Genomic DNA, 17,998 nt, shown 5'->3' on the forward strand with positions numbered 1-17,998 from the left:
TAAAAATAGTAATACAATTAGAGTAACAATAATTTGGACAATTTGAATTAGGACAGTATGAGACAATAGAGACAAAGAGTTATGGACGTCCAGGTACCTTTTTCTGGGCAGCACGAGCCCAAAAAAGACACCTGTGAACAAAGGATTAACCCTTAAAAACAACAGCACAGTCATACACCTCGTACATGATGCATAAATTCCATTCAAATACAGGATTCTGTCTGGGCATCGCCAGCTTCTTCCTCTGAATACTCACAGCGCCTTCGAGGCGGGAAGAAGTTTGTTTCTTCTGATAACAGGGCAATAAATTCTTTTTCTCTGAAAGATTCAGGTGTCCTGTGGCTGCTATCTCACTATGAGTCCTTTCTTTAAAAAAAGTATCCTACATAGAATCGTTTCTATTTTAACAATTTTTATAACCTAAAACTATATTTAACACAGTACTTAAGAGAATTAATCCAGCATTACTTAAAACACAACACATATAATATTCATTTTAATATTTGCGAAAAGCCAATCATAAAATACATGCGTTTTTCACACCGTTCCCGTTCCCCTCACGCCGCAGGTGTCCAGGCCGCCCCGTTCCCAGGGCAGCCGTGCCGTGCCGTTCCGTGCCGGGCCGTGCCGTGCCGGGCCGTGCCGGGCCGTGCCGTTCCGCGCCGTGCCGTTCCGTGCCGGGCCGGGCCGTGCCGGGCCGGGCCGGGCCGTGCCATGCCGTGCCGTGCCGTGCCGTGCCGGGCCGTGCCGTGCCGTGCCGTGCCGTGCCGTGCCGTGCCGAGCCGGGCCGTGCCGGGCCGTGCCGGGCCGTGCCGTGCCGTGCCGGGCCGGGCCGGGCCGTGCCGTGCCGTGCCGCCCCTCCGGGTTCCTCCCCGCCGCCCGGGGGCGCTGCAGGCGCGGCCGCGCCGCTCCGGCCGCTTTCCGGTTCCCGCGTTGCCGGTCCCGGTTCCGGCCGCCCGAGGATGGAGGCGCGCGTGGCGCAGTCCGCGGCGAGGCTGGCGCGGCAGGTGCGGGGCCGGACGGGACAGGACGGGACAGCCGGGCACGGCACCGCTCGGACCGGGACAGCCCCGACCGGCACAGCCGCGGGGCGCAGGTGGCGGGCGAGCCCCGGGAGCGCTCCCCGGTACCGAAGCCCGCGCAGTGCCGGCAGCCCCGGCGGGTGGCTGGGCACCGCGGGAGCGGGAGCTCTGTCTGGGAAGGGAACGCGGAGAGCGGGCAGGGCTGAGGGGCTTCCTGGGCTGCTCCCGTCGGTGCCGGGCTGAGGGCTGGGCTCCATTGCTGCCCTGTCTCACACCCAGGGCGGGATCGCGGCAGCGTTCCGAAAATGCTTCCAGAGCCGTCGGCAGAACCGGGTGTCACCGCCCCGGTGCCGTGTGTGCCGTGCTCTGGCCGGGCAGGGATCGCCCGGCGGGTCCCGGAGCCCTGGGCAGCCGGGGAGGGATGCGCCTCCTGTGTGCTGGCACGCTGGTGAACAGCTTTGCTGCAGCCACGAGGTGCTTAGGGTTGGGAAAATGTGGTGACACCTCTGCCTTTTCAGTGACCATAGTAATAGAAAATAGAACTGCCAGGTCTGTCCTGGTCAATGACAGTGGGTGCAGAGGCAGCTTCAGGAAAGCTGTGACTCCTCCAGGGTCACTTCTCATGCCTTGCCCATTGCCTCAGGAGCATCCAGCTGAGAGCTCCTGGACTTTGGCCTTTGGGTTCTTGCCTGCCATACTTGTGTGCTCTTGAGCAACTTTGGAGTGTGCTTCCTGCTCACAAATATATGACAGGCAATGAGATCTTAAATCTGGCAGTTGAATCTCTGCAGCTCCTTGCCTTTGATTTTCCCTTTGTCCTTTGTTGCTGCTAGGAGAGGAAGGACATCTCAGGTATTCTGGCGAGGTGGTTCTCCCTTTGTTGTTGTCGCTGCTGTTTGATCAGCAGTCCCTAAGCAGGTTCCAGGCACTGGAAGCAGAGCAGGAGGGAGCAGGAGTGTTCGACTCCAGGAGGCCATGCAGAATTACTGAGCCTCACTCTGCCTGTCACTCCAAGCCACATGCTCCCTGTTTCCAGCTGCAGCATGCCCTGGAGCCTGTGGGGAGCCAGCCTGCAGGAAAATAACCCAACAAAGAGCAAGCAGTGTGTGCTCAGCCAGCTCAGCAGGGCTTGGCAGAGTAGGAGTAGAGATAAAATTGAGCAGGAGGCAAGGAGGGGAAGGAAGAGAGGTGTTCTGCTCCCTTTGCCATGCTCTCTCAGGCCATTTTCTCTCCTTTATGATTTTTTCTTTTGATGAGAAAAGTTCTATCATGTTAAAGCCCAGAGACAGAAGCCTGTGCAAGTTTCATGTTACCCACCTGCTCAAGTAGGGTTCTTGGAAGACAGTCTTATGTGCTAAGGAAAAATGTAAGGATGATTTTGGTCCTTTGAAAAAGCTGTAGTTTTTTTGTATTCACAGGTGAGGGGAAGATTTCTAGTACTGAGCTGAGCAAAGAGCCCTTGGAGATGTCAGCATGGCCTCATGTAATTCCCACAGCTCCTCATGAGGTGGTCATCAGGTATGACCCTTTACTGACAAGTTGTGCTAGAGAGTGCAGGTAGAATAAACCAGGAGGTGACACCTCCTGACCTGAACAGCAGCTTTTCCCTTCCTTTTCTCAGTCACACATCTTCTAGATCAGAGGTGTATTGGCATTGTCTCTCTTCCTCACTTGGATGGTACCATGAGAGAGGAGTTGTTACAAGGCTTAGCTGAAGTTTTGTAGAGTGGTTTGTTTTTTAGGAAGAATGTAGGACTCATATCCTTTCAATAACATGTAGCATTCACAGATCTTTGGTAGAGAATTAACTTTATCACAGGGTGCTGTGGTGAGAGGCATTTCTGATGTAAACATCTGAAGACCTTTTTTCCAGGCAAGCTCAACAACATGGTTATGGGTGTAGGAGTCACAGACTCATGGCATACCTCAAGTTGGAAGAGACCCATGGATCATCAAGTCCACTTCCCCACTCCTCACAGGACTACCTAAAACTAAACCATATTGTTGAGAGCATATTCCAGATGCTCCTTGAACCTTGACAGGATTGGTGCCACAACCACTTCCCAGGAGAGGCTGTTTCAGTGCACCAGCACCCTCCCAGTGAGGAACCCTTCTGAACCAGTCTGAACTTCCCTTGACACAGCTGCATTCCATTTTCCTGTCTCCTGTCACTGCTCACTGGAGAGAGGAGAGTGCTGAGTGGTGTTCCCAGAGCAGGGGTGCCCCCATTGCCAGTCTGGAGATGAAAGCTGTGCTCAGCTGTGTGGCTGTCCCAGCCCAGCTGCTGAGACCTCAGCCCCATCAGTTCTGGAAGCATTGCTGAGTTCAGGCTTTTCTGCTGGGTCCTTTTGAATGAAGACTTCATTTCATCATCTTTACAAGCTGTTGATGAGCACAATATAAGGGAGACTGAAATGGCAGCAGCAGCACTGGGGTAGGCAGCTTGGCTACCATGGTGAAACCTTTTGCTCTCAGTTCACACTCAGGTAACAGCATAAGGACTCCTGATGGAAATTTCTGAAGAAGGGGAGCACTAAACAGGAGAGAAAAATGTGACAGTCTGGGCTTGGCCACATCTGAAATGGGGCCATCCTGAATGCCTCCAGGTGCCAGTGCTGGGAATTTGCTGGTTTGATGCAGTCATGGGAAAAAAGTAGATGAGACTTGCTGAACTGTGGCAATGTTTTAGAGTTTTTCATCTCCTGGCCAAATCCAAGTGATGACAGTCACCCTGTAAAGGAGCTCTTTGGGCCACATGTCTGCCCAGGGGTGGGTGATTCCTGGGCACTGTGGTTCTGGCTTCTGACCCTGCACATGGATAAACCTCTTTCCTTGTCCTCACCTCTGGTGGGTTACTGGTCATGTCACCTCCTGTGAGTCCTCCCTTGGGTGGCCAGAGGTGTTTGTGATTATGTAGGAAAATCCAACTCAGATTCCTCTTTGGTAAAGCTTGTCAGTGGTACTGAAAAAACCCAGTTATAACTTGGGTGGAATCTTCTAATGCAGGAGGAGCATTGTGAGCTGCTGGTTGGCTTGGACCTGCAGAGATTTTAGTTTCAAAAGCAGAATGTGATTTTCTGGTTCTGGAGAATGTTTGCCTTCGATGCAGAACTGTCCTTGGGGACCTGGAGCCCTGTCCTGAGGCTGGTGACTTCACTAGAGGGATGATAATATGTGTGGACACAGAATTTACAGATTATGTGATATTAGGGGCTGAAGATACCTTTGCACTTGTGTTTAAAGCACATTCTAGGCTTGGGGGATGATTTATGTATGTCACTGTAATGGCACTGAAACTTAGAGTGACACAGCTGTAAAAACACAGTGAAATCTCCTGTGCTGTTTTTTAACTTGAAGTATAGAAGATTTTACAAATGGGTCTATGTGAAATGCTACCAAATCAGGCCAGGAAGAAAAGTTGAAAATGAACAAATCTATTTGCTGTTGCTTATGGGGAAAAGTTTGTGTATGTATGTAAATGACAGAAAATTTGATTTTTGGGACACCTGCCTTGAGTTTTGTAAAGAAAAACTGAAATGGGACTATTTGAAGTGAGTTGCTTATAAGGTACAGCTGTGCTGTTCAGTGATTTTAGTTGTGTAAATGCCAAACCAGAGGATTTGTTATAGATTTGGGGTTTTTTTCTCAAAGTCCTGTTTCTTCACATCCGAAGTACAGGAAGCAGCATTGTGTTCTCCTCTGTAGCAGAGGAGACCTTGAGGTCGTAACAGAAGTGTGCCATAAACTGAAGCACAACTGAAGACTGACCTCAAAGGTACTGATTTTCAGCTTGGCCCACAAATAGGCCAATCTTTAGATTGTTTTGCCTCAGCCTGGGTTTTTGAGCATGTGCAGTTACAGCAGCATTCCTGGGAGCTGTTGTTCAGGTGGATGTACAAGACCAAGAGATTCAATGGCCCAATTTTTTTCCTAATTAAATAGTCTGGTTGTTTGAAGAGCAGCAAAGTAAATGAGTCCTTTTTGATAAGGTTTGGTGGCCTGCAATAATGGCCTGAGCTGCTTCCTGCTGTGGAAATGCTGGCAGAGGAGAGCCTGGCTGAGGGAGCCAAGGGGGTGACAAGCCAGGGTGGGCAGTGCTCACTGCCCCTCCATAGCAGCACCAAGGCCCTCAAACCTTGAGGAGCCTCCAGCATTGTGTCAGAGCCAGCCCTGTGGCTCAGGGCACAAAGCCTGTTATGGGGAGGACAAGAGATGGACAACAGAGATGAAACTTCAGCTGTTTGGTTTCTCTAGGGTGTGGGGTGAGGAAGATTCCTGCTCCTTGCAGCAGCTTCAAACCTTTTTGCTGCTGACAGATTGTTCTGAGTTGGGGCTGTGAAGTCTGGTGGGACACAGGGAAGTGTGTTTGGAACATAGAGGCCCTCCTGAAATTCCCAAGTGCTCCTGAATGCCTTGTGTCAGTTTTAAGGGAGAAGACATAGATTTCCTTCCTGGACAGGGCAGGAAAGGTTGTGTGGCCAGGTGGAAGTGGGTGCACCCTGCAGAAATGCCCCTGTGGAGCAGCACACTACTTTGGCATTCCTGTCTCTGGGTGGGGTTTGAGCTTGTCTTTCCTCCTTTGAAGCTGTGGCCTGTGAGATGGTGAAACAGGCTAAAGGGAATTTTGAGTCAAATAATTTGATATCTTTGTTAAAGCTGGAGAAAGTGCTTATTTGGGGACTATCTCATTAGCCTATCTTGTTGCTATTCTTGTACTTCTTTCTTGATATTTTCTCACTGCCTTTTTAAAGAGTATTTCAGAATCCTTGGTTTTTCACACAACTAGAAACAAATCTTCAAATATTATTTGGAATTAATCACCTTACATATCATTGCTGTTACCTTTCCAAGGCAAACTAGCACTGTGCCTGAGATCTTGCAGCTCCTCACCTCCTGTCCCCTCTCCAGGAATTACTGTGTGACAACTCAAATTTCTTTTCAGGAAAACGAGATCAAGTTGTTAAGTGCAGAAATTGAGCGTCTGAAGAACTTTGGGTGCTTGGGAGTCTCCCCGAGTTTGGAAGGGCTGCGAGACGAAAACGCAAAACTCAAGTACCGGCTAAACTTCCTAAAGAAGGTAAGGGAATCAAAAATCATTGCTGGACCTTGTGGGTTTTTTTGTTGTCATTAGGACAAGCTAAATAAGTGGTGATGTGTGACAGCATGCTGGCTCTGCATTCTGACACGTTAATTGGTGACACATCAGATATTTCTTGATTCTTTGAACAGGAATCTGTTTTATGGAAGATGTCAGTAGATCAGTAAGCCCACATGGTTATATCTTGGGCAGTTTTTGACCAGGTGGCCCAGCTGAGATCTGTCCCAGGCTCACTAGCACAGGTGTGAGAAGTAATGCAGCCCTGCAGTCAGGGGAAGGTTTGTGCTGGGAGGTTCAGCAGGAGAATCATGTGATTTTTATGTTGTATACATTGCTCCTGTGCCTAGAGGTGTCAGCCAAATCTGTCAGCTGTGCTTTGCCAGGCAGCCAAGGAGAAAAGTGGGATGTAACAGCTCCTCAGATGTTGGGAAATTAGCCTTCTGGATTTTGGTGGTTTTCTTTTTCAGAGCCTTCAAGAGGAAAGAAGTAAATCAACCAAAAGCATGATAAATATCAACAGCTGTCTCCAGGAGATCTTTGGAGCTGCCATTCAGGCTGCCTACCCAGACTTAGAAAACCCTCCTCTGGTGGTGACACCCAGTCAGCAGCCCAAATTTGGGGATTACCAGTGTAACAGTGCCATGGGCATATCACAGGTAAATGATGTAAACATTTTCAACGAAGAAGCCAAAATGGGGATGTTGTCTGTTGGAAGCTAAGGGATAGTACAGTGAGAGTTGCAATATGAGACTTGTTCTGGGCTGAGAATTGAGTGAGTGTTGAATGGCATTTTAAAGGGAGCATTGGCCTCTACAGAGCTGGCCTTTAAACCTCAGTTCAGCTGCCTGGTATGAGGGAGTTAATGTGTGTGGCACAGAAAATGTGCTTGGTTCGTGGGATCTAAATCAAATCAGGATTTAAGTGCTGCATCGATTTACTAATGATGTGCAATTAACTACCAATTAGTGAGTTGTATGTTTGGAACTGAAAACAGCAAAACAATAAATCATGATTCTAGAGAATTGCAAAATCTTGAGAAACACCTGCATACCTCTAACTGCTCTTCTCTAGTGCCAGGAAAGTGTAATATATCCACATTTTTGTGTGCACATACCCCCTTCTCACAGGGCAGGTGACAAAGGGACATCTCCAGCTGCCCCTCTGGGCTCACACCTCCCATTGCTGTGGGTGCTGTGGTTTCCTCCTGCCCACAGACACACACAGCAGAGCAAAGGGGCCCAGGTGCTGCCCTGTGTGCTCTGTTGAGTTTGGATCCATGTGTCTTACATCCCAAAGTGCCCTCCCTGAGCTCCAGCCAGAAGGCTCTGGGCATTGTCAGGCCTGGGTGTGCTCAGGAAGTGCTTTCTCAGAGCCCAGCCAGGTGTGGTTGCTGTTCAGGCACTACCCTTCACACTCCTCTGGCTCAGTCCTTTATTTAGCATCTCTTGCTAATTCCCTGGGTACAGGCAGCTTGACCAAAGAGAACCTAAATAGAATCAGAGACACTTCAGCAGTTGCTCAGCCAGCTCAGCGGGCCAGGACTGTGCTGAAGTAAATCCAGGAGGTGTGGGAGAAAGAAGGTGTAGTGTGTTCTAACTTGGGTGCTGAAACACCCAAACTTTCAGTGCACTGATGCCTTTGGGTGACTAAGTAGACACTTTGTAATTACAGATCTTTTATTTGGCAATCTAAACAGAAGCAACTCCTCTTTTTACACCTCCTGTTGTCAGTTAACCTTTATTAACCCATTAGACTGGCAGCTGTGACACTGAACTTGTCCTGCCACTGGTGGAGCTCTGCTGTCCCGAGCTGTCCCCGTGCAGTGAGCGTGGCTGGGGCAGCAGGGGCACCATACGTGCCAGGCAGCAGGCTCTGGGCTGCGGTGCCAGGCAGAACTGCCCTCCCAGGGCCCGTGTCTCCCCTCAGTCTCATTAGCATGTTGGCAGTGTGGTGCCACCCTGGGTGACTGCACTGCCGCTCCCTGACCGCCGCGTTACCCCAATTAACTCGCGGTCGGGATGCTCGGGCAGCCCAGGCTTCCCAGCACGGCGTGGCTCACATAACTGGGTGTCTGATCAGTCCCCTTCCAGCCAGGGCTCGAGTTCCAGGCTGTCAGCTGTGCTGGTGGAAAGAGTTCCTAGTGCTGGCCTTGGCTGAGGAGTTTGTTCCTGGGCAGGCAGGGAGTGCACGGGGCTGGGGCTGTGCTCACACAGGCAGTGTGTCAGCACGGCAGAGCCAGGGATGAGAGCAGCAGCTTGGGACTTTCTGTCAGCCTGTTTTAAGGGCTTGGCTGTGGTGCAGGTCTTCACAGGGTGTCCCCCAGGCAGAGCTGGAACACGGGTCAGGGTCACTGGGACTGCCAGCAGAGTGGGAAGTGCCCTGACTGGGGCAGCACTGGTACGTGCCAGGCAGCAGCCTCTCCCTGCAGGCTGCTGATGTGGAAAGGACCCTCACAAACGCCTGTTGTTTTCCTGGCAGCTCATTAGCATATTAATGCTTGGGACTTCAGCCAGGAGCTCCAACAGGAGTGTGGTAGCCATTTCTGGAATGGTTCACATAACGTGCCTGTAATCTGGTGTAACATGCCCATAATCTGGGTTTGCATTTATTTTTCCTGTAGTTTGCACTTTGAGTAACACTAAAGCTACTGAGGTTTGTTTTCCTTGCCCTTTTTTAAGCCTTTACCATCTTGTCAGGATCCTGTGTATGACAGGTTAAACAGAAAACTGAAACTTTAGTAGAAATACATTTTAAAGCAGACTGTAAATTAGCAAATACAAGCAGTGAGTGTGAATTCTGAGTTGACAAAGAGCTCCATCATCTTTGTGGCCTCAGTGGGATTGTTTTCAAACACATCACAGTAATACCAGAAAATCATGTGCTCAGAAACAAATACTTGTGTTAATTTTATACAAGTGTGAATGTAGTGTTTGGTATGGGATGGGTTGGGCTAGCTTACAGAATCCTCCTAAAGGGTGTTTATGTAAGATTTACAAAAAGCTATGTGAGAAGATGCTTTGGGAATGGACAGGGAAGTTGTGTAGTTGGACTAGGTGATCTTCAAAGGTCTGTTCCAACTCAAACCACTCTGATACTATCATTGTATGTAAACTTTTGTCCTCTTCTTTGAGTTCCTCACAGTGGACTGCTCATGTCTCCAAGGGAAAAGGAAAACTACTTTAACAGCAGTTTTTCTGATGCTCTTTGAAGAAAATTGGGTAGTGCTGGGATTATCTTTGTTTGCTTGGGTTGTTGGATTTTGTTTATTTATTCACTTATTAATCTATTCACTTATTTATTTATTAAGCTTGAGACTAAGACAGGACTGAAGGCAGTTTGCTTTGGTTGTGTTTAATCATAAATAAACAGACCTGCTCTGAAACCACACTCAGCATCTGCTGGAGGCACAGTTCAGAACTTCAAATGTGAATGCTGGCAGAGCTGAGGACACCCATGAGACTGATCAACAGGATTGTGAAGCATTGAAGGACTGTGCCAGCTATGTTGCTTTTTAAAGGGTTTGTCCCTTTTTACTAGCTTAGAAAAACATAAATTTACCAAAGCACTTAGCAGGTTTTAGAAAAAAGGCTTGGAGATTTTCTTCTGACATAGAAAGAAGGAGGAGGTCTGAGCAGGAGGAGGTGAATGTTGGGTCCAGTCAGGTTTGTGCTGTGGAGAACTGATCTAATCTGTAAAACTGGCCAGAGATGTTTCTCTTTGTGTGCATCTCTGTATTATGAAGGACCATGAGGATGTTTCAGTGCTTCAGTATCTGTGATGTTTTGCTCAGAGGACTGAATTTTCCTTGATCTTTGTTGTGTTCCAGATACTGCTCAAAACCAGGGAACAGAAGGTTAGCCCACGAGAAATTGCAGAGAAAATAGTAAAAAACATTCCTGCCAATGAATGCATTGACAAGGTTGAAATTGCTGGTCCTGGTAAGATACTTTCATTTTACACACTTTGTATGTCTTAAAGCAAAAAGGGCAGTTGTATTGTGAGAGGGAAGCTGAGTTCAATTCTAGTGTTTTGTGCTTTAAAACTGCAGTTTCACAGTGGATTAGCTTCTTCTGTCTTGGTGAGCTTTGTAGCACTCAGACTTGTGCAGCAGCAGAGAATCTACTTCTGTATTAAAATTGGCAGGTATGATGGTGAGCCCTTTAATTAGCAATTTGTCCACTGATCCTTAAGGGAGCAGCTTTTCCTCTTTCAGTATTGGTGATGGGAAGAAAGCCACAGTCAGGAAATCACAGCAAAAGTGGACAGCCCTTCTTGCTGTTGCTTGCATGGTGAGGAGACCTTGTCCTCTCAGAACTGAGAAGCTGGAGTAGCATGGAGGTTATTAATTGCTGCATTTGTTTTGTCCCTGATACCCAGGGAAAAATAAAAGGACTCATATTCCTTAGGGCTTCAGCACAAACACAAAAATCCCCTGGCACAGCCCTTTTAGAGCTAGAGCTTGTTCATTGGCTCTGTGAAGCAGGAGAAGTAAGACAGTGTCATACCATGAACATGAATTGTCCCAGATGAAACTATATGTTTTAGGATATTAATTTTTAATAAAATATAAAGCAGCATTTGGTTTTGCATTCTGGAAACCAAATGACTTATTTTCTCACAAAAAATAGTTTCTATAAATTGATTGTTGAGTGACAGTGTACAAAAGGAGTTATGTCAATGGTGTAGCTTGCAGCATCTGACTCCTGCAGTAAAGGCTGTAGTGATGTGAACAGACTCTTCTAATCTGGGAACAGAAATTGTCTTCAAGTGACAGCTTTGTTGTCCTGTGACTGAAAAATGTTTTGTCAAGCTGACTTGGTGTGCTCTTGTGCTTGATGCATGAAAACAGAAATCCAGGGGGGGAAGGAAACAAAAAACAATCTGAGGCACTTCTGCAGCCCCAGCACTCACTGCTGGTTTGTTTCTGCAAAGGTTTTATCAATGTCCACTTGAGAAAGGATTTTGTGTCGAAGCAGCTGAGCAGTTTATTGATCAATGGAGTTCAACCACCAGCTATTGGCAAAAGGAAAAAGGTACAGCAGTAAGCACACAGCCACCTTGCTACAGGGGAGATGTTCTGGACTGCAGTGTCTTTTAAATTCCCCCCTGAAGGGATGTGCTGAGCAGATGTCCATGTCAGCAGGGTGTTAGAGCAGAGTATGTGGGATGTGGCAGAGGAACTGGGGGCCATGGGGTGGATCACTTGTAGTTGCTGTGGTCTCTGGTGGCTGAGGGATGGGGCTCCCTGGGGGTGGGGGTTGTGCCCAGGTCACTCTGGGAGTGATCCCTGACCCTCAGCTGTGCTGCACAACGCTCACTCTGATGTTCCTTCTGAGGGTCAGCAGGGGTGATTCTCCTTCCCACTGCTCCCCCTAACAAAACCCAGATCAAACACATGAAGGTGTGGGAATGGCCTTTCATTCCTGTGTCCCTTTGGTTCTGTGCCCAAGGTGGTGGTGGATTTTTCCTCCCCCAACATTGCAAAGGAGATGCACGTTGGGCACCTGCGCTCCACCATCATCGGGGAGAGCATGTGCCGCCTCTTCGAGTTCGTGGGCTATGATGTTCTCAGGTGAGGCTCTGCCTGCTGTGCTGGGCTTGCTGGGCTCTTTGTGCAGTCCTGTCTCTCTCTTCTGCTCTGTATTTGTCTTAGTTTATAAGCACATAGCAAATAACCCTTTATGGGTAGTTGATACTAAGCAGAGCAAGTGTAGCAGGGTGAGGAATCAAGGTGAGCAGCAGCTTCAGTGCAGTGGAACTGGGGAGCGTGCCCGGGCTGGGTTTCTGGTATTATGTTTGTTTGGGTTTCTGGTATTATGTTTGGCATTATGTGTGTTTCTTTTAGAATATATATTTTTAAAATGTGTGTATTTTAAAGCATATATTTAAGAGATTATTATTACTGTCCTCTTCAATTGTTCCAAGGTTGAACCATTTAGGAGATTGGGGCACCCAGTTTGGAATGCTCATTGCTCACCTCCAGGACAAATTTCCAGATTACTTAAGTGTTTCTCCTCCCATTGGGGACCTCCAAGCTTTTTACAAGGTATGTGTAGCAAAGCAGATTGAGGAGCTTTACAAATTGCAGCATAGTTTTGGAGAAATGAAAGAATTAAGTCACTGTTAGTAGATTATTGTGCTAACCAGCCATGGGGTGATGAATTGTGGTATCTGGTATTGAACTGTCTGTATGGGGCATGATCAAAGGCCTTTGTAAGCACACACACAGCCTTTCTGTCAGAGATGAGCGTATTGGAGAGCCTGTTCTGTGTGGTGGTTTGTTTCAGGGCAGAAAGCAGTGCTTTTCCATGTGTTTCCCTGCAGGAATCCAAGCAGAGGTTTGACACAGAGGAGGAGTTTAAGAAGAGAGCTTACCAATGTGTGGTGCTGCTGCAGAGCAAAAACCCTGACTTCATTAAAGCCTGGAATCTCATCTGTGATGTGTCACGCAGAGGTGACTTCACACATCTGGAATCATGTCTCAGCTGTACAGCAGTGTGGCTTTCCTCACTTTATGTCTGAGCACACCCTTCTGTTTTCCCTTGAAAATCACTGCCACACTGCTAAGAGCAGCTGAAAGCAAAAAGCCAGTACAACCAAAGTACTGGGCTGTCTTAAGTGGAGACTTGCAGCTAAATCTTTTTCTCTCCTGAGTCCTAGTCTGATGTCTTGACCAAGAAATGGATAATGCTTTTTGGGTCTTGCTGTACCCACTGCTTCTGGTGGAACATGCCACTGGTTCTCACTATGTGCCTTTAATGTAAGTATTATGTTCTGTTTCCCTCAAGAATTCCAGAAAATCTACAACTGTTTGGACATCACAATCATTGAGAGAGGGGAATCCTTCTACCATGACATGATGAAAGACATTGTGAAAGAATTTGAAGATAAAGGTGAGGCTTTTGGTCTTGGATCAGAAGTTCTGCAGCTGTGAGGATGGGCATGGTGACCTCAATCCTATTCAGCAGGGCTTAGGGCTGATGCTTTTCAAGTTGCATCTTCCCCATCTTTGCTTTTTTCCTCAGCCACATTTCCTAAGAGGACATTTTGTGGCTTTTCCTCATTTCAGGAGGCCTAAATCTTTCTTGCTGATATCAAAAGCAGTTTGCCTGTGATATTTGGAGGCAGTAGCACAGGGTACTACTGGAATTTATTGTATTCTGAGTAAACAGTCAAGGAGCAATATATGACAGACTACCCAGTCTTAGTGTTGTGACTGTGGGGACTTTGTCTGAGAAGTCTCTGTGAAGACAGTGGGATTTTGGGATCACGTTGACTTTGAAACTGGCAAGAAGGCAAGTGCAGCATAAAAAGTCTCTGGTTTTATGTGTTCCTGTCTGGATTTTGCAGTTCTTGAGTCTCACCATCTCAAGTGTTCTGACTGTCTCGCCTCAGAAAGACTCTGTGCAGAGTCCTCATCATACCTCTGTAGAGTTTCTATTGCCTTTAATGCCATATTTTATGATGGGGTTGTGGCTGTACAGGCAGATCTGGATGCAAATGATGGGAGTTTTTGAATTAGGTCCTTCCTGGTAAGGCCACATTTATGCAGATCTGGTCACTTGTGCATAGTTCTGGAAGTGCTGGACAGAATGGGACTTGTGTTGACAAGGGAGTTCTCATTTAGGTATTTTCATATTTTTGGTTATGTGAGTGTGTGGCCTTTTCTTCCTGGGGAAGAGCAGCAGGGAGGGGAGGTGTTGCTGCTGGCCCAGAGGCTCCCTGCTGTGGTTCACCACAGAATGTTTTCCATGCTTTGGCAGGATTTGTGCAGGTTGATGATGGCAGGAAGGTCGTGTTCGTGCCGGGTTTCTCAGTCCCGCTGACAATCATGAAATCAGACGGGGGTTACACCTATGACACGTCAGACCTGGCTGCTCTGAAGCACAGGCTGTGTGAAGAGAAGGGTGACATCCTCATCTACGTTGTTGATAGTGGCCAGGTGAGTTCAGCACCCTCTGCTGTAACTGCTGGTGCTGGGCAGCACAAAGTGTGTGAAATGATGGATGTAGCAGTAACACAGGTACAACACCACGGAGTCTTCAGTGTGATTGGTGTATTTACTCCTTATCTGAGCAGTGATGGGAATCTGCCAGTTGCTGCTTCTGTAGAGCTGGAAAACTCTTGAAAAGGTCAAACTTTTCAAAGCAGAATTTGTCTGTGGAACTGGAAACACTTTAAGTCTTATTGTGAGAGCATCATTGTGGCTAGGATAAAGCTATGAAGAAACTGCACCCAGAGGAGTGGATTGAAAACCAGTTGTTGGTGTTTGATTTTCCTGCAGTCTGTGCATCTCCAAACAGTGTTTGCAGCTGGACAGATGATTGGCTGGTATGATCCCAAAGTCACCAGAGTGGCCCATGCTGCCTTTGGAGTGGTGTTGGGAGAAGACAAGTAAGTGTCTGGGTGTTTTTCCTCTGTCTGTACCTTGGAGAGAAAGTTTGAGTGAATGCAGGAGATTTGCTCTCATTCACTGACAAATATGTATGTGGCACACCAAAATAAAGCCCAAAAGAAAGCACTGGTTCCTGTGCTGTTACCTGTAACTGTGTCATGGTGTTGTGTGTCATTGTCCTTGAGCCACACAGTCACTGCTGCTGTGGTCACATTCCCTCTCGAGCTTGGCTCTTGCTGCCTGGCACTTGGATTGGGTGGTGGAAGCTCATGTGGCACTGGGAGATGATGGCAGTGGTAAAGGCCATGATTTTCATTACTCTCTACCTCCATGGTAGATAAAACAAAAAGTTGGGAGAAGTCTGGTACTGCTGTTGTGTGCTGCTTAATGCCTGGAACTGGACAGTTCTCACTGTTGAGTCCCTCGTGGCCATTCCTGCTGACCATGCTGTGGGTGCTCTCTCATTTTTGGAGCTGTCCATGTGATGGCAATTCCTTCAATACAAAAAGATTTGCCATGTGCTGTTTCCCTAAGCTTGCTGGGCACCAGGCAGAGGGTGGAAGTGTTTTGCCTGTTATGCAGGTGCTCATTTTGGCTGTGTGTTTTCAGGAAGAAGTTCAAGACTCGTTCAGGGGACACGGTGCGTCTCATAGACCTGCTGGAGGAGGGACTGAAACGAGCCATGGACAAGCTGAAGGACAAGGAACGGGACAAGGTACTTGTGACAGATTGCTTCTGTCCTGAGAACTTCCCAGATGTGTTCACAGACTTATGGTCTCTGCATTGCTTAGTGAGATTCCTGTCTGTCTTGCTGCCTGCAGAGAACTGGGTAGTGTGGGACATGGAATGTAACAGAAAGACCAAGCACAGTGTGGGGCAGTGGAATTGGGAAGGGTAGTGTAGGGGGAAGGGAGAAGTCCCTTTTTAAACAGGAACATGAGGAAGCAAGGAAAAAAAACAAAACCTTGAGAATCTCTAAAGGGCTCATAGGAGTCAGGCACAAAGTGCTTTGCTCTGCTGCCATTGTTCCAGCAGAGAGGGGTTTGTAAGTGTTTGGACTGACCAAAATGCTCCATAAGGGTAGGACAACCAACATTTGTTCCATGTACATGTAAGAAGCAGGAGCAGAGCACATCACAGCTGGCAGGCTGTGGGGCACAGAGGTCCTGTGGGCTGTCAGGAGAGGGAGTCAGCCCTAACCTGGGCAGGGCTGTGGTGCCAGTAGATTGCTGAAGAAGTGAGGGGTGTGTGTGGGGTTGTCTGGTGCCCTGAGGCAGAGAAGTGTGTGTGAACTGAGCTCCAGGTGGGTGAATGCCCTCTGCAGCCTGGGCTCTCCTCCTGAGCCCTGCTGAGAGGCCAAGGCTGTGCACTGTGCTTCATTCTTCCTCTTGACTCTTGTCTGTTTGCAAATTGCACCAGGTCCTGACGCCAGAAGAGCTGAAAGCTGCCCAGACATCAGTGGCTTTTGGATGCATCAAGTATGCAGATCTGTCCCACAACAGGCTCAATGATTATGTGTTCTCCTTTGACAAGATGCTGGATGACCGAGGGAACACAGCTGCCTATCTGCTCTATGCCTTCACACGCATCAGGTGAGAGGGGTGCTGGAGCTGCAGGAGCTGCTGCTCTCTGCAGCTGTGCCACAAAGGGACATGTGGGCCAAGGGGTGACAGTCACACCAGTGCTGTTGGGGGTGTTTGTAAGAGAAGCCAGCTACACTGGTATGCACCACGGACAAGGTTTTATTTGTCATTGCACACGATGTGTCCAGTGCCACCCAAACTGGCTCCTCTGTGTGACACGTAGCCCAGGGAGGGAACTGTGGGAGTTCTGGGAAGCAGAGGATTTAGGTGGTTGGAAAAGGATGTGTTCCAGCAGCTGCTCAGCTCAGGTATTGCCACACCCCAGTTTTTCTGGCACCCTGAGCCCTGGTTTGCTTGGCAGTATCAGCTGTCCTGGCTGATGCAGGTGCCTTGAGCCCATCCCTCCCTGTTCCTCTGCAGTGCCCTCCTGGATCCAGGGCTGACTGTCCTCTTTGGTCACCCAGGACTGGGCAGGGGAGGCCATCAGCCCTGAGGCAGGCTGGGCAGGCGAGCAGGCTGTCCCTGGGCAGGCTGGGCAGTGGGACCCTCACAAGCAGCCTCTGCTCTGGACCCTTCCAGGGCCATTGCTCGCCTGGCCAACATCGATGAGCAGATGCTGCGGAAGGCAGCCAGGGAGGAGGTGCTTGTCCTCGACCATGAGAAGGAGTGGAAGCTGGGCAAGTGCATCCTGAGGTTTCCTGAGATCCTGCAGAAGATCCTGGAGGACTTGTTATTGCACACACTCTGTGACTATCTGTATGAGCTGGCCACCACCTTCACTGAGTTCTATGACAGCTGCTACTGCGTGGAGAAGGACAGGCAGACTGGTGAGTGCTGGCCAGGGGGTGCTGTGTGTGCCTGTGTCACATCCTGTGGTTACATCCAGCTCCAGGGTGTTACCCTGTGTTGGAAAGGCTGTTGTCACACTGCTGTGTCCATGTGGGAGGATTGACAGAGACTGTGTTATGACTGAGCAGGAAGGCTGAGCAGAGCTGGGAGCAGCCAGGCACCTGCAAACAGGAGGGGTGGTCAGTCTGCCTGGCTTGGGGAGAGCAGGAAGGGTTCCATGTGCCATCCAGGCCTGGTTTTGGGTGCAGGGGCTTCCCCTGTGGAAGTGTACTGTTGTTCTGAGCAGCTTCTCCAGCTCCTGTGTCTGTGTTTTCCAGGCCAGATCGTGAAGGTGAACATGTGGAGGCTGCTGCTGTGCGAAGCCACTGCCACCGTCATGGCCAAAGGATTCGACATCCTGGGCATTAAGCCTGTGCAGAGGATGTAGCAGTTCCCTGTGGAATGACAATAAAGGGACTAAACAACTGCAGTTCTCTCTGTCTGTTGGAGTGGGGTTGTGGTAAGGGAAAAAAAAAAGCAGAGAGGGGAGGGAAAAGGAAAGAAAAGGAGTGTGGCTTAAGTAGCTGCAGATACAGAGGCAGACAAGTGGCTGTGAGCACAGCTCAGAGCAATTCTCAGTGCAGGAGCCAAAGCCCTTGAACTCAGAACACCCAAAGGTACCTCCAGGGAACCCTCCAGCCACCCACACTCCCAGAGCCAGCAATACTCCGATCCATACTCCCTCCATCCACTTTACCTTAGGTGCAGGTCACCCAGCCTTTGATGTCATCTGTGATGGTGCAGGGAGGCAGGCAGCAGCTTTACCTGGAGGAGCAGATCAGTTAAACTACATTCCCTCTGAGGAAAACACAAGGGAAATGCCTTTCCCCTCAGCAGCAATGTTTTGAATCCCTACAGAGTTGCAAACCTCTTTGTGCAGTGCATATCAATGGTGGGCAGCTACAAGGAGCCACAGCTCCTGCCTTTGCCTTGGGGTTTGTTGGAGGCTCTGCTGTGAGCCTCCTAAGAAAACTTCCAGAGTCCTAAAGCAGCACAAAAATGCAGCTGTGGT

The 17,998-nt window shown here is 48.8% G+C and overlaps 1 protein-coding gene across 2 annotated transcripts; it reads left to right on the plus strand.

Annotated features, from left to right (window-relative positions):
• The first annotated feature begins 945 nt into the window (after window positions 1–945).
• RARS1 (arginyl-tRNA synthetase 1) lies at window positions 946–17,413 on the plus strand. Of its 2 annotated transcripts, XM_058034933.1 has the most exons (16): window positions 955–1,007; window positions 2,441–2,540; window positions 5,965–6,099; window positions 6,588–6,776; window positions 9,947–10,058; window positions 11,053–11,153; window positions 11,571–11,692; window positions 12,046–12,166; window positions 12,445–12,574; window positions 12,909–13,013; window positions 13,884–14,062; window positions 14,405–14,514; window positions 15,125–15,230; window positions 15,935–16,107; window positions 16,678–16,925; window positions 17,265–17,413. In XM_058034933.1, exons 4-16 carry the CDS (start codon window positions 6,624–6,626, stop codon window positions 17,372–17,374), a joined length of 1,770 nt encoding a protein of 589 aa, XP_057890916.1. In that variant the 5' UTR covers window positions 955–1,007; window positions 2,441–2,540; window positions 5,965–6,099; window positions 6,588–6,623; the 3' UTR covers window positions 17,375–17,413. The 2 variants fall into 2 exon arrangements, with proteins under 2 accessions (XP_057890915.1, XP_057890916.1); XM_058034932.1 differs by lacking the exon at window positions 2,441–2,540 and having other exon boundaries at window positions 946–1,007.
• Window positions 17,414–17,998: the final 585 nt, after the last annotated feature.

The sequence above is a fragment of the Melospiza georgiana genome, chromosome 15 (genome assembly GCF_028018845.1).
Source record: "Melospiza georgiana isolate bMelGeo1 chromosome 15, bMelGeo1.pri, whole genome shotgun sequence".
Lineage (NCBI taxonomy): Eukaryota > Metazoa > Chordata > Aves > Passeriformes > Passerellidae > Melospiza > Melospiza georgiana.

Coding starts and splice junctions, on each gene's coding strand:
- RARS1 (XM_058034932.1), top strand. CDS start 963: ATGGAGGCGCGCGTGGCGCAGTCCGCGGCGAGGCTGGCGCGGCAG. Junction 6,777..9,946: donor GTGCCATGGGCATATCACAG/GTAAATGATGTA, acceptor GTTGTGTTCCAG/ATACTGCTCAAAACCAGGGA. Junction 11,154..11,570: donor CTATTGGCAAAAGGAAAAAG/GTACAGCAGTAA, acceptor TCTGTGCCCAAG/GTGGTGGTGGATTTTTCCTC.